Source organism: Oryx dammah, unplaced genomic scaffold, assembly GCF_014754425.2.
Source record: "Oryx dammah isolate SB20612 unplaced genomic scaffold, SCBI_Odam_1.1 HiC_scaffold_1, whole genome shotgun sequence".
Classification (NCBI taxonomy): Eukaryota; Metazoa; Chordata; class Mammalia; order Artiodactyla; family Bovidae; genus Oryx; species Oryx dammah.
The window spans coordinates 89,758,382-89,778,502 of NW_024070185.1; the positions used below are offsets into that span (position 1 = coordinate 89,758,382).

The following is a 20,121-nucleotide window of genomic DNA, read 5'->3' on the forward strand; positions in this document are numbered from 1 at the left end:
GTGAAGTTTCTATCTGAACATTTATTCCACAGTCATAGAAACTGAAGATGGAAAAGTCCTGAGGACATCTAGTCCATCCACGCGATTGTACAAGAAAAGTGGCTGGAGCAAAACAGCCAGTTCACTTCATGCTCACAAGACAGCATTTCAGTCCTTCCTGGAATGGAGCGATTGCACACACATTAAAGTGAAGACACAATGCAAACACTCTTTACAAACCTTAAGAAAATACTTATAGGTACGTTATTTTCAGAAAACAGGAACTAAAAGAATAGGGGCATCCTGGATTAGATGGACATGGGTGGGTGAAGAATAAATGCTGCAGAGTGAAGTGGTTTTGATGACTAGAAAGCAGTCCCTTCTGAGGACTGGATGAATTTTCTGGTTTGCCTATCAAAAATATGAGTGGGGAGGAAGAGAGGCTCTGTCATTTTTTCCCCCTTCAGTTCTTTATCCATACCAAGGAAGGGCTCACTAGCCACAAGGCACTAATAGACCCAGCATCAGCACTGAGAAGTCTGTTGCCCAGATGGCATAGTTCTGTCCTGCTTGGCAGCTGCTCCACTTACTACTTATCTGGTGGGCATGGAAGCAGCAACTCCCAAATAAGGTTTGTGCAACAAGATCCGTGGATAATGGAGAGTCGTCCCCAGACTTCACCCGATTGTGTCCCTGGCTGCCTCACTTGTCTGGCCCAGACATTTCTTCCAACATGTCTTCAATTGTTGAAGGCATCCTCCTGCTCCTCCACCTCGGGCATCCAAACTCTGGAGCCCTTGTTTTCATTATTTACATGAACCAGTAGCCCTGTCTGTCCCAACTCACCCAGTCCTATTCATTATATGCTTCGTGGGCCAGGAATTCCCCCTTGTAAACAGGGTCGGGTGTGTGACAGTGGGCCTGTCATGTTCCTGGTTTCCCAACATCAGACCTTGGAAAAAATAGATCTGACCTCATGAAACATTACCCACAGTAGGAGGCAAGTTAAAATCCCCTGCCTCTTTCTTCTTCACCAGAAAACTACCCTCCACCTGAAAACTTCTGATCTTTGTGTTTCTTGAGCCTGAGGGGAGCTGAGAGAATATAGGTGGAGCAAAACAAGTAAGGAAGGATTTCAGAGGACCCACCACTTCATGAAATCTTTTTACAAAATACAACACATGTTCACAAGTTGCAAAACACTGTTCAATTACTACTGATAAAAATAATCATTGCTACTTAACATGAAGACTGCTTCATTTCACCACAAGCAACTATTTTTTGTTTTTCTTTGTCCAGAACATGGAGGCAAGTCAAGCAATGCTGACAACAGTAAGCCTGCTTTCAGCCCCTGCAGCTCCTGGCTGCATCCTGGCTGCAGTTTTGGCCACATAGTTCATCAGGAGATATTTGAGAAGCCATGCCCTGGTCATCTACTTTGTGGATGGGCAGGGTGGTCTGGCATGTTATCACCACCGCTCAGAATGCCTCAGGAGAGAAGCTTAAGGTAAACCTGATATACAAAAATCCAAACTTACAAAACAGATACATTAAGGGATAATTAATTGCATTACAAAAGGATTCTTTACAAAAGAATTCACCTCTGGGTTCCTTTAAGTAGCCAGCTTCTCAAGTAGTCAGAATCTGAGCTGAGTTATAAAAGTGTCCACGTACAACATTAGGAGCATGGCTGTTACGTGAGTTGAGGTACACCTGTACGTCAGCCTTCTGGGCTTTGTAGAGGTTAGCAGTGCAGAGCATGGTGGTAGAGTCTTGAGAGCATCCTTAGCTGTTGCAGGTGGAATTGGATGGCTAAGGGGCATAGTCTTTCAAAGGCAGCTGCAAACCTGCTTCTGGGTCTGGGGTGAGAACATGGGAGGATGGGCATTTCAAAACAGAGTTGTCCTTTCTGTTTCCAGGGCTCACTGTCCCCTCATTGTTGAATGGTTTCATCTGTGTGGTTGATGAAGTCTAACATTAGAAGAACCCTCCCTCATCAGACTCTCTAAGCTTATATCCACCCCAAGAGTTTCTCAGACAACTAACTAATTGCTTAAGAGTTATCTTACTTGCAGCTTGAAGTGTTATCTTTCTCTGGGGGCACTGGGCAGCTCTTGGTGGGAATTCAGGGATTGCATCCAAAAGTAGGGGAAGAAATTTTGCATTTAAGGAGATTTGCAATGATCTGCAACTTACAGAACATAGTGCTTGGCACAGTGCTAAGTCATTGTAGGCTTCAAATAGATTGGGATGGAGCAAAGATGATAAGCAACTGAGAAAATAAAGCAAATAATTGATAGACAAGGAAGTCTAGTCTGACACGGTGCCCTGGGGTGAGAATGGCTGTATGGACAGTGAATCAGCAGGTGTGTGCTGAAGACTTTTGAGAAAAGCTCATAAAAGTTTCTTTTCAATTCTCATGCTTGGAACAGCCAAACTTCTAGAACAGTGTTTCTTGAGTCATTTTTAGACCACTTGTCAGTCATGTGGGGGTGCCAGTAACAGGAGGTTTCTGAGCCCACATCCACCCCCTTTCCCACCCCATCCTTTGGGGATGAGCCCTGGCAGTCAGCACCCTGATGAGGTGCTAGGGGGTTGAGAATTGTTCTATAGTGTCCATACTCCTTTCCTGTTCTGCACGTCCAAGCCTTTGTACACTGAGAAAGGGATGCCTAGGCACAGGGGAAACTGCTTACTCATATCAACCATTAGATAGGGTTTGGGGGAGAATCAGAGGGACCAATGCCTGCCTGTTAACAGTTTGTTACAGATGAGGGGGTATGAGGCTACAAAACTGACTTGATAGGGATCCATACAGATATGAAAAGCACAGGGCACATTCTTGAATGCTTAAGCTTGTGATGTACACAGGCTTGAGGTTCATCTCTGGGAGTCCTACAGCTAAGACATAGGTGACTGCTGATCTGAGAACAGCCTCATGCATGGCTGCAGAACATCTCCATTAACCCACAGTACCAGCTCACATGTCCTGTGCAGGCAATCAGCAGGAATAGCCCAGTCTCATCCTAAGGTCATATCCTTGCTTTGCTTTTCTCTCTCTCTTTGCTTTATAAAAGGCACACACTATAGTGTAGATGCTTAGTTAGAAGTAAAACCCTATTCATTCCTTAGCAAACTTTCTTTTTTGTTGTTCAAAAAGCATGGTGTACATTTTAATGCCTCTTCTGTCCGTCCTCTTCCTGCTCACTGCATCTCTGTCCCCTTTCATAGTGGCATGTAAACATGTTCCTACCCAATGTTAGGATGGTGTCAGGGATCCAGGACCCTTTTAAAACCATGGCTCTTGCCTGATCCAATCAGTCATCAGCCTGCTGTGATATGAGTGCGTTCAGCCGACTTTTCTAAGTACCCACCTCCCCATCCCAAGTGTCTCTAGCTCTTCCCTGGCTCCCCATTCAGACTGTGGGGACACATCTAGACTGGGGAGCTGTAGCAAAAGTCACAGCCCTGAATAACCCTGCTCTATACTAAGATTTGGAGAAGGGAAAGGCTACCCACTCCAGTATTCTGGCCTAGAGAATTCCATGGACTGTATAGTCCATGGGGTCGCAAAGAGTCGGACATGACTGAACGGCTTTCACTTTCATATACTAAGCTTAAAACCAACAACCCAAGAAGACACAGATATGGTTAACACTTTTATCTCTTATAGTTGATAGTGCACAGAAAGGGCTAAAAACCAGAATTAGTAATGTGGCACCTGGTGAAAAGGTTAACAGGAGCTGGGGTTGTCTGGTTTTTCACAGATCCCTCACATGGCGTTACTCCTGACTAAGATTCCTGCTCTGAAAAACACACCTACCCAGGAGACCTAGGAATGAGCTTGAGAAGACTGGCCACTGCTTTGCAGGTGGGGGGAGAGCACACTTGACCTCTAAGAAGACCCAAACCTCAGCTTCCCCCCATCTTGGTCAGTAGTTACAAAAGAGCATTACAAAGTGTCTCAAGGGCTCAGAGGAAGGCCAGGAAGTGAGAGAGGGGAGCAGTGTGGCCACTCAGGGCTCACAAGTTCGATTTGTCCTTTGATACTCTTCCAGCTCCGTTTTCCGGCTCACGGCCAGCTGCAGCTCCTGGCGGATCACCTGAATCTGCCTGTCCAGCTCTGAGAGCTCTTGCATCACTGAGTTCCGAGCCCCGCTGTGGGAGTCTGCTTTCCCATTGGTGGTCAGCGAGGCAGGGAGCTCTCTTCTCCTCGGCGGGAGAGGAATGTCCTGGTGGGTCCGGATGCCCAGCTGGTTTGTTCCACCCTCATCATTAAAGATGTACTTTCGTCGATTGTCATGACTCAGATTGGAAGTATTCCACACGGTGAGGTGACGGGGCCCCACACTGCACCTAGGAAACCAAGAGACACTTTAGATTGAACTTCTTTAGATTCACTTTAGCTCTGCCCATCTTTCAGCCACTTCCTTGTGAATAATACAGAGCTGGATATGCAGATAGAGCTGGAGTCAGAAAGCCTTGGACAGACTACCTGCTGGAGCATCAAGGGGACAAAAGGAGTCATTTTCAACTGAAGTTCAGCTTCTCAACAAGTCTCATGCTGCCCTGATGCTGGAATGGGTGTATCACTTGGGGGGCTGACGAACCAGGGTATGGCATGTTCTTTTATGAAGAACCTTAGATGCTTTTCTATTCTTTTCCTGCCAGTGAAGCCCAGAAAGCCACTCTGCATTGAAACAGTCTATGGCTATAAAGATGATGCTTTGGTAGATGTGAAATTCTGTTTATTCAGCTGTTGGACTTTAAGCATGGTCCTGCTAGTAGACACTCTAATATGATTCATCCTTAGTCCCATAGGACAACCCTGATGTTTACTAGTTGAGTTTGAGGAGAATAAAAGCATACAAGCTGCAGGTTTCAGCAAAAAGTGTCCCATTATAGAGATGACATTGTGAGCTGAGAATGACAGCTGAGATTTGAAGCTTAATAAAAAAAAATATATATATATAGATAATAGATAATATATAATATAATAATATATAATATATATATATAGAAAATAGATATATATATATCCAAGAAATCCTCAAATTCTTGCTGGGATAATGAAAGTCAAAGAGAAATACATTTGCAATCCTCTTTCAGGCTCCTCTTAAACCAGCTACCACCACCCCTGAGATGGCTGTAGACAGCAAAAGAGCTACTGATGGCTAGGTTCAGGAGGAAGAGGTCTGGTTTCTGAAATACACGGACAGCCAGATGCAGTGAGAAGAGTTTCTTGTTACAAGAACAGATTAGAGCCTTAAGCACATGACTGCTGATTTCTTCCAGCCTTGTTGAAGGAGGTGAAGGGGGAGGATTGTGATAGCTTTTGCAGTCTACCACAGGGCAAAATAAAACAGAAACACTGTATTAAGTCCTTGTGTCCTTGTTCTCATCCATGTAACTGAATCAAGACTTTATTCCTGGACTCTTACTAAGGAGAAGGAGAAGGGGAGGACCTGCAGTGGAAGGGGAAAAGGGAGAGAGAAACGTTGATTCAGTTACATGGACAAGAACAAAAACACAAGGACTTACCAGGGTGATCCTGTTTCATTTTGCCCTGTGGAAGATTGTGAAAGTAGTCATAATCCTTTGTTCTTCCTTTCATCCATATCCCTCTATAATGTAACTTCACAGCTCATCCTTATCAAGGAGGGTTCAAGGGGAAAGTCTGTTTTCTCTTCCCCTTGAATTTGGCCTGGTCTTATAGCTTGTCCTGGCCAATAGAAAGTGGCAGAAGTGGCAGGTGGCGGTTCTAAGCCTTGCAAACTTCCACTGCCTCTCTCAGAACCCTGCTGCTCCAGTGAAACCAGTCCAGACTGGTCTGCTGGGTGAAAACAGACCATCAGAGAGAGTCCCCAGACTCCCTGGTTGACCAGCTGAGGCCATCCTAGACCAGCCAGCTCTGTTTCTCCCTCCTTCCCTCCAAACTGGCTGTAGGCAAAGGAGCAAGTGTGGCCACGATCAGCCAAGTTTGGCCCAGACTGCACAGACTGCACAGCTGACCCATAGATTCATAAGCAACTCATTGTTGTTTAAACCATTATAAGTTGAGATAATTTCTCTCACAGCAAAAATTGGTGATACATGCCCCCAGCCATTAAAACACACAAACACCTTCTAAGCCAACCTGTAGTTCTTTAATATTTCTCATGTTTTAGGTCTCATATATATAGACAGGGGGCACCGTAACACAGTTTTCCTGTGTCCTGGGCTGGGTACAATTTTTATAATGAGCCCACTTACAGCTCCATTGACTTTATACCAGGTCAGAGGTATGGTTATAATTTTCCTTCTAGCCTTACGTTTCCCTTTCTTCAATTTTTTTTTCTATTGAATTTGAATAATTTCAAAACAATCTTATTTGTGGTATGTATTATTGTATATATGGTTTATGATTTGTATATCTTGAGGTGAGAGGAAAAGAGAAAAGAGGAGGTATATTGGAAATCCAGTAGAGTGAAGGACAGACCAAAATTTACAGAAAATCACGTGCTGAATAAACTAAGGACTGTGTGTCTCTCTCTCTTTCTCTCTCTCTATATATAGTCTCTCTCTCTCGATATATATATATATATATATACACACACATATATATAGTCTTTTGCAATATTTAATTTTTTCTTCTGCTTTAAGTAAAAAAGGAGCAATATCTATTCATGCCATGGCCTGCAAATTTCTCCAGGCCTTTCCTCAAACCCATATGTTAGTCATTCATTCATCTATTATTGTATTTACTCAATCAGTGTGGAACATAGAGGAGGAATGTAATGTTGTACCAGATAAAAATATTTGCAAAGATACTCCTGCAGAAAAAAAAGAGAGAGAAAAAGTTTTTGTCAAGAGACCTAACTCTAGGATCATGGGATGATTCATAGTGGGGAAAAACCTAGGAGTTATGGATCAACATATTTTCCTAGAATGTCAGGCAACCTCAGAAATCAAGCAAATAGAAATAGCCAGTCTGGTTTTCTCCAGAGCTTTGTGTATATATCTGGGAACATAATATAGAATAATAAGCAAAAACTGGACTCCATGATAGGTGATAGGTGGAAGCATCATTAGTGCTCTGATTACTGACACGTGGCTCTGAGCCATTTATGAATGCAAGGTGGTAGATACTGAATGTCAGATGTGGTGTCTAACTAGAAGAAATGAATGTGTTATATTGTTAGCCTCTACAGTGTTTCAGTTGTAGTTTGTAAGCTTTCCTGGGCGTTAGAGTATAAAGTGACTAGTGAGTTGAGTGAATTTAACACTAAAAAGTTTTCACTGGGCAATTTTATACCTTTGAGGTTCAATACTCCACTAGACCATTCAGAAGAGACGTGACTTCAGTGGGCCCCCAAACACTCACTGCTTTTGAAAGGTTACAAGTGGGTGTTGGGTTGTAGGGAGGTGGCATAGGAAATAAGGGCCCAATAAACCATGAGGGCGTATTGTCTTAGCTCCTTCTCAAAATAAGGGATTTCAGAAGGGAATCTGCCAAAAAAAAAATGGATACGTTGAGTGAAAGACACATTTGGTTCTGAATTTAGGCAAGAGAGATGTGACTAGGAGTCATATCACAGTTGGAAATGGGATCACTAGTAGCTTCCTGTTTCTATTAGGCAGAGAACAAATGCTTTGTTACTGTGAGATGGTGTCTTTGCTGCTATGTCTCCTTGTGTTCCTCTCTGGTTAAACATTTATGTTAAAAATAATTATAAAAAAAATATATGCAGCACATAGAAAAAAAAAATACATAACACGACATAGAACAGCTATGACCTGATTAGCCTACAGTTTGTTGCTGACAGGGCCGCAATGTGATACAGGAAGACCACAGACCATGTTGGGGGTAGTGTGTGCTCACTGCCTGGAAAGAGAGGCCATAGAGATAGCTGAAATGATTCTGACAAGCTCGATGCAAATTGCAGAGAAGGGGACTCCAGCAGTCCCTGAGGAGATACAGATAATGAAAAAGAATCATGTTTTCCACTCCCTTTTCCTTGTCCATTGCAAATGAGAAGTGTGAGTGTCAGATTCCAAAATTACCCAGAAAGCTAAGGTAATCCTCAGCTTGGAGCTGAAGATCTGCTGTAGATGACAAAGAGTTGCTTGGAGGTAATGCTGTGAACAGAGCCTGTGGACATAAGAAAAGACCAAGAGGCTGCCTTAGGCAGCAAGAAACAGGCCAGCCAGGTACCAGACCCAAATACTTCTGACATCTCTAACCACCATGAATAAGGCAACAGTTTTCCACAGGCTGGATGTAGGGAAGGTGTAGAGTTTCAATTTCCACATGTCAATTATGCATTTAATGCCTGTTACTTCCTATTAATGAGATGCTCTTTTCTAGGGAGTTTGCAGTAACAGTGCCAGGAAATGGATTAAGCAGAACATGTCTGTTGTATATTTCGAATATTCCTGGGAGTGCTGGAAAGGAGTCGGGAGTGGAAACATGCCAAAAGGGCAATATTGCATGAAATTAATTGCCTGTGGTACTTATGAATTTAGTCTTACATGTATTTGGTACACAGTAAAATAGCTAAAGTAGCTTTGTTTGGGGGGCTTTAGATGTATTATTTAATTTTTAGAGTCTCTAGAAAGTAGGTACTCTATCTCATTTTCACAAATGAGGAAATTGGGGTACAGAGAGGTTAAATAAATGACTTGCCCAGGACCACACATATTGTTAAGTGTAGGAGTCAGGATTTGGAGCCAGATACTTGACCCTAGGGGGCTTCCCGGGGGGCACTAGTGGTAAAGAACCCACCTGCCAATGCAGGAGACATAAGAGACTCAGGTTCGATCCTTGGGTTGGGATGGTTCCCTGGAGGAGGGCATGACAACCCACTCCAGTATTTTTGCCTTGAGAATCCCATGGACAGAGAAACCTGGTGGCCTACAGTTCTAGGGCACACAGAGTCAGACATGACTGGAAGACTTAGCATGCATCCACACTTGGGCCTAGAGATACACTGGCACTTTTTTCACAACATCTATTGCCTCTACTGCATTTCAGTGTCCATCTATGTACAGATATATATATTTTTTGTCTGTTCTATTTCTAGAGGAAAGCAATAGAATGGGAAAGACTAGAGATCTCTTTGAGAAAATTAGAGATACCAAGGGAACATTTCATGCAAAGATGGGCACAATAAAGGACAAAAATGCTATGGACCTAACAGAAGCAGAAGATATTGAGAAGAGGTGGTAAGAATACACAGAAGAACTATACAAAAAAGATCTTCATGACCCAGGTAACCATGATGGTGCAATCACTCACCTAGAGCCAGACATTCTGGAATGAGAAGTCAAGTCGGCCTTAGGAAGCATCACTATGAACAAAGCTAGTGGAGGTGATGGAATTCCAGTTGAGCTATTTCAAATCCTAAAAGATGATGGTGTGAAAGTGCTGCACTCAATATGCCAGCAAATTTGGAAAACTCAGCAGTGGCCACAGGACTGGAAAAGGTCAGTTTTCATTCCAATCCCAAAGAAAGGTAATGCCAAAGAGTGCTCAAGCTACTGCACAATTGCACTCATCTCACATGCTAGCAAAGTAATGCTCAAAATTCTCCAAACCAGGCTTCAGCAATACGTGAACTGTGAACTTCCAGATGTTCAAGCTGGATTTAGAAAAGGCAGAGGAACCAAAGATTAAATTGTGAAAACCCATTGGATCATCAAAAAGCAAGAGAGTTCCAGAAAAACATCTATTTCTGCTTTATTGACTGTGCCAAAGCCTTTGACTGTGGGTTACAACAAACTGTGGATAATTCTGAAAGATGGGAATACCATATCACCCGACCTGCCTCCTGAGAAATCTGTATGCAGGTCAAGAAATGATGGTTAGAACTGGACATGGAACAACAAACTGGTTCCAAATCGGGAAAGGAGTAGGTCAAGGCTGTATATTGCCACCCTGCTTATTTAACTTATATGCAGGGTACATCATGAGAAATGCTGGATCGGATGAAGCACAAGCTGGAATCAAGATTGCTGGGAGAAACATCAATAACCTCAGATATGCAGATGACACCACCTTATGGCAGAAAGAGAAGAAAAATTAAAGAGCCTCTTGAAAGTGAAAGAGGAGAGTGAAAAAGTTGGCTTCAAGCTCAACGTTCAGAAAACTAAGATAATGGCATCTGGTCCCATCACCTCATGGCAAATAATGGAAATGGTGACAGACTTTATTTTTGGGGGCTCCAAAAACACTGCTGCTGGTGACTGCAGCCAGGAAATTAAAAGATGCTTGCTCCTTGGAAGAAAAGTTATGACCAACCTAGACAGCATATTCAAAAGCAGAGACATTACTTTGCCAACAAAGGCTCATCCACTCAAGGCTGTGGTTTTTCCAGTAGTCATGTATGGATATGAGAGCTGGACTATAAAGAAAGCTGAGCACTGAAGAGCTGATGCTCTTGAACTGTGGTGTTGGAGAAGAAGCTTAAGAGTCTCTTGGACAGCAAGGAGAGCCAACAAGTTCACCCTAAAGGAAATCAGTCCTGAATATTCATTGGAAGGACTGATGCTGAAGCTGAAACTCCAGTACTTTGGCCACCTGATGCGAAGAACTGACTCATTGGAAAAGACCCTGATCCTGGGAAAGATTGAAGTTGGGAGGAGAAGGGGATGACAGAGGATGAAATGGTTGGATGGCATCACCGACTCAACGGACATGAGTCTGAGTAAACTCTGGGAGTTGGTGATGGACAGGAAGGCCTGGCGTGCTGCATTCCATGGGGTTGCAAAGAGTTGGCCAGGACTGAGCGACTGAACGGAACTGAACTGATTTCTGTTTGAAACAACATATTTTTTACTTGAAACAAGAATTTTTTAGAAACAACATATATGTTGTTTCTCAACAACTTAGTCCTGATTTGATGTGAATTATTGTACATAATTTCCCTCTTGAGCATGGAGTCTTAGTTGCATCTTAAGCTTTTAACAAACATAAATGATACCTGGAACTGGCCTCTTCTTACCTCTTTTCCACACGTTTAGTCTTGAAACGCTGTTGCTTTTCCTCTACAAATGATGTGTTTAGTGCTCTGTGTAATCTCTGATGGAAAGAACAGATTCACACATAGAGATCATTAGAAACACAGAACTGGGGCACAAAGCACCCCCTGAGATTTAATCTCTTTGCTACTAACCTTGGCTTCTTTAAACAAATTACCATTGATGGCAGAAAAAAGATCAATATTCAGTCCCAAATCTCAAGAGAAAATGAATTCTAAGATAGTATTTTACCTGGAAGAAAATAATTTGATGGGAAACTTAGAAATATTCTGAGTTGTAAAAAGGTCTGTGATATAAAGAAAAGTTGGGACTTCCCTGGTGTGTCAGTGCCTATGACTCCTCACTTCCAATGCAGGGGATCTGGGTTCGATCCCTGGTCAGGGAACTAGATCCTGCATGCTGCAACTAAGAGATCACATACTGCCACTTAAGATTCAGTGCAGCCAAATAAATAAATAAAAGAAGAGTTATCATAACTGGGCTTCCCTGGTGGCTCAGACAGTAAAGAATCTGCCTGCAATGAGGGAGACCTGGGTTCGATCCCTGGGTCAGGAAGATTCCCTGAAGAAGGGAATGGCTACCCACTCCAGTATTCTTGCCTGGAGAGTCCCAAGGACAGAAGAGCCTGGTGGGATTGCAAAGAGTTGGACATGACTAAGTGACTAATACACTATCATAACTAACATGTGGCAAAGGACTTAGTACAATTGCTAAAGGTGAGTCAAAACAAAGAAGGTAAGAACTCCTTAGAATTAAACTAATCATGCTGATTTATAATGGAGAGGATCAATTGTCTGCAGAGTCTTCCTTAGGAGACCAAATACGTCCTAGGATGAAAGTAGAAGAACAGGGTTTACATGTAACCAAACCAATAACAGTGACCTATATAGAAAAAAAGTGTTGTGTTAAAGAAGAGAGCAGCATAACAGATGCAGGGGGCAGAGGTGGCAGAACTGGCAGCCTCACTGCTGGGAGGCAGCGGGGAGCCCTTCTGGGAGGTCAGGTTGGCTGCTCCGGCCTCGCCCCTCCCTTCACTCAGGGGGAATCTGCTGTCTTAGCTAGAGCCCCTTCATCAGTACTTCCCCAGTAGCTCAGCTGGTAAAGAATCCGCCTGCAAAACAGGAGACCCCGGTTCAATTCCTGGGTCAGGAAGATCCACTGGAGAAGGGATAGGCTACCCAATCCAGTATTCTTAGGCTTCCCTGCTGGCTCAGCTGGAAAAAAAATTAGCCTGCAATGCAGGAGACCTGGGTTCCATCCCTGGGTTGGGAAGATCCCCTAGAGAAGGCAAAGGCTACCCATTCTAGTATTCTGGCCTGTAGAATTCCATGGACTGTATAGTCTATGGGGTCACAAAGAGTTGGACACGACTGACTTTCACTTTCACTTCATCAGTAAGAAGCCTTCTGAGTATATTTCAGCTCTCAATGCCTGTTTCCATCAGGTGAGATGTACAAAGGAGTGAGCTTGAATGACTGTCTTGCCTGACAGTTTTAGTTCTTCCTGTTGGTGAGTGCATAGGTGTCTGGATAACACGAAGGAACTTTGATCTAGAGCCTGGCCATGACATCAGTGGACTTCTAAGCTCTGGACCATTGAAATGCAGCAAGAGCAGAGACCTGAGCATTCATCTGAAGGGAAACAGGGGACTTCAAGATCATTTAATGGGTTTCAGTTTTGGCAAGAAAGACTCTAAAGGAAACAAATCTTTCACACCATCTCTTCAGACTGTCACTATGTGAAATCATGTTAAAAACATGTCATTGCAATCTCAAAATCACGTGCATCTAAACATTTCCCTGTTTTCCTGTGATAAGCTAGGAGAAATAATGGGTATTGTTCCTAAGGCATTTACAGTCTATTTAGCCTATTCTATTAGATCCTACTGGACACAATTTGAAAATGGATTTAACAGTTTTATTTTAAAAAGTCAATATTTCCAAAATGCTGGAAATTATATTTCTTGCAACTAACTACTTACAACAAAACATTTAAACAACAACAACAAGGCTGTTGCTTCCACTCAGAGCAACAGTGGAAGGTTATATGGAAGGAGAGGGCATTATGGGACAGCTTAATTTAAGGGGCAAGTGCATTAATGGGATAGAGGGAGTTCCATCTTGTATACTAAGAGTGTCTACACCACCTGGTTCTCTTGATAACCTGTCATTTGTCACTCTGACTTGAGGTCCTGGATTCTCCCATTGTTGGGAATTCTGATGCTTAAGAATACTAGAGGGAGATGCCTGGTGGCACTCACCTGACTGGTGTGGAGCCAGTATTGCAGCCTAGATTTGTTCTTGATGCGTGGCAGCACCAGCCTGTACACCATGTGCTCACCAATGGTGGTCAGGATGGACAGACCAAATCCAATGCACAGCAGCATGAAGAGTCCAGAGAAGTGTTTGATGCCCATCTGCAATGTCTGTGGCAGAACAGGAAAGGAAAGGTCATGAGTGGGAGCTGCACCTGGTCCCATGCTTGTCCATTCTTAGATGCACATCGTTTTTTGCTGGAGCCAAGGAAAGCTGGAGACCGTTTCTCTGTGCGCTCTGCAGATGTCACTATACTACACTGGGAAGGGGATCCAGGACCGAGGGCTGCTGCAGGGCACAATTCCTGGGGGTGCTACTCACATACAGTGCTATTGTTTGAATGGTTCCTGGAGTCATGAAGAGGCCCTGTGTCTAGACCACGCTATGGTGTCAAGAGGGACACTGAGAGATAGAGAGTGAAAATTAAAACAATTTAGTATATTAAAACATCAAAAAGTTATCAAGGAAAGAGTCTCTCCCAGGGACAGAGAGTGAGTTAGATTTAAGGGGAAAAGATGATGAGCGCAATAAAAATTTTCATTTAGATCTGACAGGGAATATGGATAGGATATCATCTAGTTCAATGTCCTCATTTTAAAGATGAGGAACTTGGGACCAGAAAAGTGAAGGAAGTTGAGCCAGGTCACAAAGTTAGACAGCCACAGAGGAGAAAAGGAAGGGATCTACTTGTTGATTGCTTACTTTTTTGTGTGTGTGTGCTTGGATAGCTATTATAACTACAATTTATAGTTGCAGAACCTGAAGTTCTTGCAGTTTTTAAGTGACGAAGCTGGCCTATAAGTCAATGTTTGTTTAGCTCCAAAGTTCAGGTTCTTTTTACTTACAACAAGAGAGCAACAGCAACTATAAAAACAATTACTTTAACACCTGTGAGCGGCTAATGGATTTACAGGCGGTCTCTAAAAAATATGTATTCAGTCACTGACATCGATGACCAATCAATCCAGGAGAAAGACATTTGATTCGTTGAGTGCCTACTATGTGCCAGGTAGTCTCCCAAGTACCAGGGGGTGGAGATAGAAGGGTTATGTCCCTGCCTTCAATCAGCTCAAGTCTAGGGAGAAAGCAAACATTTATACCACATGATACATTGATTCACACTTCCCAGGTTTTGCAGAGAACCTGGCTCATGAGATAAGACTTAAAGTGAGACAGGTAGAATGTGGAGGCTGGGTGGGAAAGTAGCACTCCAAGCTGAGGGCAGCAGAAACAAAGAATGTGACAGAGACACGAACCTCCAGCACACTGATCTGTGAGCTTGGGAGACAGATGGCTGTGCTCAGAGGTGGGATGCAGAGGCCCTGCATCCTGAGGGAGGAACAGGCCAGCCTTAGGCAAGGCTAGATTAAACACCGTACCCAAGATCATACAAGCCAATGCTAAGGACCCCAAGCATCATCCCTTTGCTGGAGGCTTTCGGTCATTATCATCATTGATAGTTATTTAGCATTTAACACGTGGAAGGCACAGTTCTGAGCACTTTATCAATATAGCAACTTGCTTAATTTTCCCAACGACCTATGAGGGAGGTACTCTCTCCATTTTACAAGTGAGGAAACTTAGGAACGAGAGTTAAATGACTCATCCAAAGTCACATAGCTGGTAAAGGTCAGGGGGGTTCACACCCAGGCAGGCAGGCTAACTCCAGAGCCTACACTCTTAACCACATCATTTAACTGACATGAGTGATCCACCTATCCTCTTGAAGGAGTTTTCCTTTCTTTCATTCTCCTCTCCTCTACCCCCAGTCCTGGAGAAGTAGGCAGTCAGGATGGCTCAGGCATGGCTAGACCTCCTGGTACTCCAGGAAGTTTATGTGAGGGACCAGGCTCAGAGGCAGAACTTGGAGATTTCAAGCTTTGGGGGAGGCTGGGCCATGGAATCTCTTTTCCTCAATGATACTACTTTTGGCAATGGCTCTGGACCAAAGATGTATGTTAGGATTCCTGGAGAAGGAAAGACTAGGGGTGAGCAGGGGCCCAGAGCATGCCCCAGGTCCCCGAGACTGGGGCACCTGAGAGTGAAAGAAGCCCAGCCTGAAGGAGCAAGGAATGCTAGTGTAGGAAAGGTGAGCAGTTTATCAGGCCCTGAGGGGTACTCAGTTACTAGAGCTTTTCCTGGGACATCTCTGTACATGTGATGACCAACCTGACTTCCAGAAAGTATATATAAATGTGTCTGAAAATAGCCCTCAGCCTGGATCTGTAGTAATGTGTACAGGATACAGCTATTACAGAAGGATTCAATGAGTTACTACTGCTGTGGATGAAGAACACACTGGGCAAATTCATTTGGGACTTTAACAGCATTGAACACTCAGCAAAAGACTAAACAGACTGATGCTGCTTTTTATAAAGTGCTGCCAAGATGAAGAATAAAAATGTAACTTACAGTGAATCATCCTGCTTTTAAACCCTGGTGTTCCCCTCTGTTATCTTGTGCATAACAATAATTAGTCTCATTTTCCTCTTATGATCCCAATAACAAAGAGGCTGTATTCAATTTATTTTACACACTTCATTCTTTAAATTTCCACTGTTTATACCCACATACTAATAAAATTATAGAAGTAGTTGCTGTTTTTTTTTTTAAATTAGACATCTGAGTGCCAGACATCATACATGCGTATTATGATCTGATAATAGTATTGTAAGTTAAGTAGAAATGGACATGGCACAACAGACTAGTTCCAAATAGGAAAAGGAGTACGTCAAGGCTGTATATTGTCACCCGGCTTATTTAATTTATGTGCAGAGTACATCATGAGAAACGCTGGGTTGGAAGAAGCACAAACTGGAATCAAGATTGCCAGGAGAAATATCAATAACCTCAGATATGCAGATGACACCACCCTTATGGCAGAAAGTGAAGAGGAACTCAAAAGCCTCTTGATGAAAGTGAAAGAGGAGAGTGAAAAAGTTGGCTTAAAGCTCACCATTCAGAAAACGAAGATCATGGCATCTGGTCCCATCACTTCATGGGAAATAGATGGGAAAACAGTGGAAACAGTGTCAGACTTTATTTTTTTGGGCTCCAAAATCACTGCAGATGGTGACTGCAGCCATGAAATTAAAAGACGCTTACTCCTTGGAAGGAAAGTTATGACCAACCTAGATAGCATATTTAAAAGCAGAGACATTACTTTGCCAGCAAAGGTCCGTCTAGTCAAGGTTATTGTTTTTCCAGTAGTCATACATGGATGTGAGAGTTGGTCTGTGAAGAAGGCTGAGCGCCGAAGAACTGATGCTTTTGAACTGTGGTGTTGGAGAAGACTCTTGAGAGTCCCTTGGACTGCAAGGAGATCCAACCAGTCTATTCTAAAGGAGATCAGTCCTGGGTGTTCATTGGAAGGACTGATGCTGAAGCTGAAACTCCAGTACTTTGGCCACCTCATGGGAAGAGTTGACTCATTGGAAAAGACTTTGATGCTGGGAGGGACTGGGGGCAGGAAGAGAAGGGGACAACAGAGGATGAGATGGCTGGATGGCATCACTGACTCGATGAACATGAATTTGGGTAAACTCTGGGATTTGGTAATAGACAGGGAGGCCCGGCATGCTGCGATTCATGGAGTCACAAAGAGTCAGACACGACTGAGTGACTGGACTGAACTGAACTGAACTGAAGTTAAGTATTATTATCCCTACTTCACATTCAAGGAAACTGAGGTTCATTAACTACCATACCCAATGTCATACAAGCTACAAAATAGGAGGCCAGGCTATGGATCCAGGATTGTCTGATGCTAAAGCCTGAACTACCTTAAAGCAAATACCCTTCAGAGGCATCTCTTGCTGTCTATTCCCTGTTACAACTTGCAAAAAATTTTATTCAAAACTCACCCTCTGGATTGCAAATCCCCTATAATCTGCCTTTGGGCACCAGTGAGAAACGCTTAAACTGTGTCTGAGTCTGACTGATAAGATGTACTGCTGCAGTTGTAATTCAGCTGTTCTTCTCGTAGGACCACACTGCTTCAGTGTGCTATGCATTAAATATGTGCATTTGTCCCACATTAACAAGTGAGATCTTTTTGTCTGATAGAGTGGAACTTGCTCAACGTGACATTGATCATTGTCAGAGGAAGAAGAGGAGCAATGAATATTCAATGTCAAATCTTTAAAATAAATTTAAGTGATGCGGACAAAATAATGATTACTGTTGCAAGTGACATGGATAGAAGCATCATATTCAGAAATGCAATTACAGCCCGGTCTCACGTTGTCAAGAGCTGTATAAGTGAAAGCAAAGCAATGTGAGTGGAATTTTTTTTCTTTATCCCATTGCTTCATCTGCAGCTTCATTTGATAGCTCACAGCCACACACTTCTGGAGTCTCAAGAGCCAAGGAGAGAAGACTGTCTCAGGATTTAGCCACGGGCAAATATCAGGCATTTATGGCTTCACGAAGTACTTCACAGGCTCACTCCAGCCCATCCAGTCTCTCTCAGTTACCTCCTTAATCAATAAGTAACTACTCAAAAAATCGCCTTGCTTGCTTATTTTATTTTGCTAAATGTTATTTATAGTGTTATATTTCTTTAACATTTTATTTTATTGTTCATTTACATTAACATACTCATTGCATTGTGGAGGGCAAGCATACTCTGTATTATGCACGCATGAATACCCACTGATTAAGCATTAAAGAACTGGTGTTTTAAATGGTTCCTATTATGTAGAAATCATTGGTGGATTGTCATATATAGCAATTCATGCATTGTGCATTAGATATTAAACACTAACAAATGTCTAAGTATGTTTTAATGAAATTTAGGAAAACTGGTTTGGCGTTTTGGAAAAGGTGGGAATGTTTTATTTATTTGTTTTGTCTCATACAAGATAATGGAAAAGACTCTCACCATCTGGAAATCTACCAGCCAACGTATTTCTAGGTACAGACTAGATTCAGATAAAGGGTGATGCCTGTACTATCAAAGATTCTGAGTGGTCTCTGTTTAGATCATTAATGCTTCCGGTGACATAAAGAGGCCAAGACCACCAATTCTGTTGCTGCTAAACCCTCCTCTGCCTCTTGCTCGGTTGTGGGCCCTTGAAACATCTGACAGATGGTTAGATGACTGACTAGGTTCTGAAAACTCCAGCAAGAAATGCAGATAAACTATTTGAGTCATCATTTGCCTCAGATGTTACTGGTTAAATCCTATAATCTAATCCTCCCTAGCCCCCAGTCCACATCTTCCAACATACAGCAGCTACCCAATTTCTCTGGTCCTTTAAAGAGTCTGTACTCATTGTTTTCAATTCCTCTCCTCCCATTCTCTTTTGGACCCACTCCAATCAGGCTTTCAATCCCTGGCTTAGGATCCTGTCAAAACCAGCAATGGCCATCAAATCCAAGAGTCAGTTTTCAACTTATTCATGTATCAGCTTGGAAACTTATTTCATCCTCTTTGATGTATTTTCTTCACTGTTTTGGGGAATCCTCTCTCCTTGTTCTATATCAGTCTTGTCTGCTGGTTCTTCCCCATCCTTCTGACCTTAAACATTAGCATAACTTCAGTTCTTTAGTTACATTCACTTTCTTATCCAGACCATGTCTTTAAATACCATCTATTTACCAATGACTTCCAAATTTATATCATTCCCAACTCCTGACTCAGCCTGTCTACTTGGATATCTAATAGAATCTCAAAATGACACATCAAAATAAACTTCTAATTTTCCTTCTGATATCTTCTCTTCACACAGTCTGTCCCTTCCTAATAAATCTCCATCCTTGCAATTTCTCAGGCCAAATAGCATAGATTCCTCCCTTTCTCTAGCATCCTGTACTTAGCATGTCTGCAAATATGGTGGATGCTGTCTGCAAAGTATGTCCAGAATCTGATGACTTCTTATCACTTCCACCAACCAGCCTGGTCCAAGTCACCATCATCTCTCACCTAGACTACAGAAATAGCTTCCGAATTGTTCCCTGATCCCTTCAGTCTGTCTTCTGCAAGGCAGCCAGGATAAGTCAAAATATGTTACTCCTGTGCTCAGTGCCCAGTGATGATGTTTGGCCTCAACCAGAGTACCTGTCAGAGCCCTTACAAAGGCCCACAGGACCTAACATGACTTGGTTGCACACCTCTTGCTTCATATTCTTTTTCTCACACTGTTCACTCTGCTCAGCAGCTTGGGCTTCCTCACTTCTCTTAAAACCATCCAGCTGTTCCTGCTTGAGGCTCTTCATTTTCTGTTCTCTCTGCCTTGTAAATTCTTCCACCAGGAATCAGCAATGGTCTGTCACTTGCTCTCTGTGGGTCTCTGCTCAAACATTACTTACCACTGAAATCTACTTTAACTACTATGGTTAAAAAGGCAAATCTTTCTATGGCTGAAAAATATTCCATTGTATGTACATACCACATTTAGCTTATCCATTCATCTGCTTATAATCAGTAGATTAGAGTTCATCAGGAGCTGGGGCTAGAGGAAAATGGGGAGTTATGCTCAGTAGTTACATAGTTTCTCTTTGGGATGATGAAAGAAATTTTGGAAACATGTAGTGGTGATGATTGCACAACAGTGTAAATTTAATTAATGCCATTGAACTGTACACTTAAAAATGGTTAAAATGGCAAATTGTTTTCACCATGATTTAAACAATTAAAAAGTAAAAAAAAAAAAAAAAAGGCAAATCCTACCCTCTCCCTCTTTTCCTGTGAAAGTTGTTCATTTGTGTCTGATGCTTTGCGACCCCATGGACTGTATAGTCCATGGAATTCTCCAGGGCAGAGTACTGGAGTGGGTAGACTATCCCTCTCCAGCAGATCTTCCCA

General features: G+C 42.7%; 1 protein-coding gene across 1 annotated transcript in view; it reads right to left on the reverse strand.

Moving 5' to 3' along the window:
• Positions 1–20,121, reverse strand: part of GRIN3A (glutamate ionotropic receptor NMDA type subunit 3A) — a 142,017-nt gene continuing 121,896 nt past the window's right edge. Inside the window, exons 6-8 of the mRNA XM_040237371.1 lie at positions 13,259–13,423; positions 10,962–11,038; positions 1–4,335 (exon numbers count right to left, since the gene is read on the reverse strand). Coding sequence (XP_040093305.1) covers positions 3,996–4,335; positions 10,962–11,038; positions 13,259–13,423 — 582 coding nt within the window. The 3' untranslated portion in view covers positions 1–3,995. The remainder of the gene's footprint in view (positions 4,336–10,961; positions 11,039–13,258; positions 13,424–20,121) is intronic.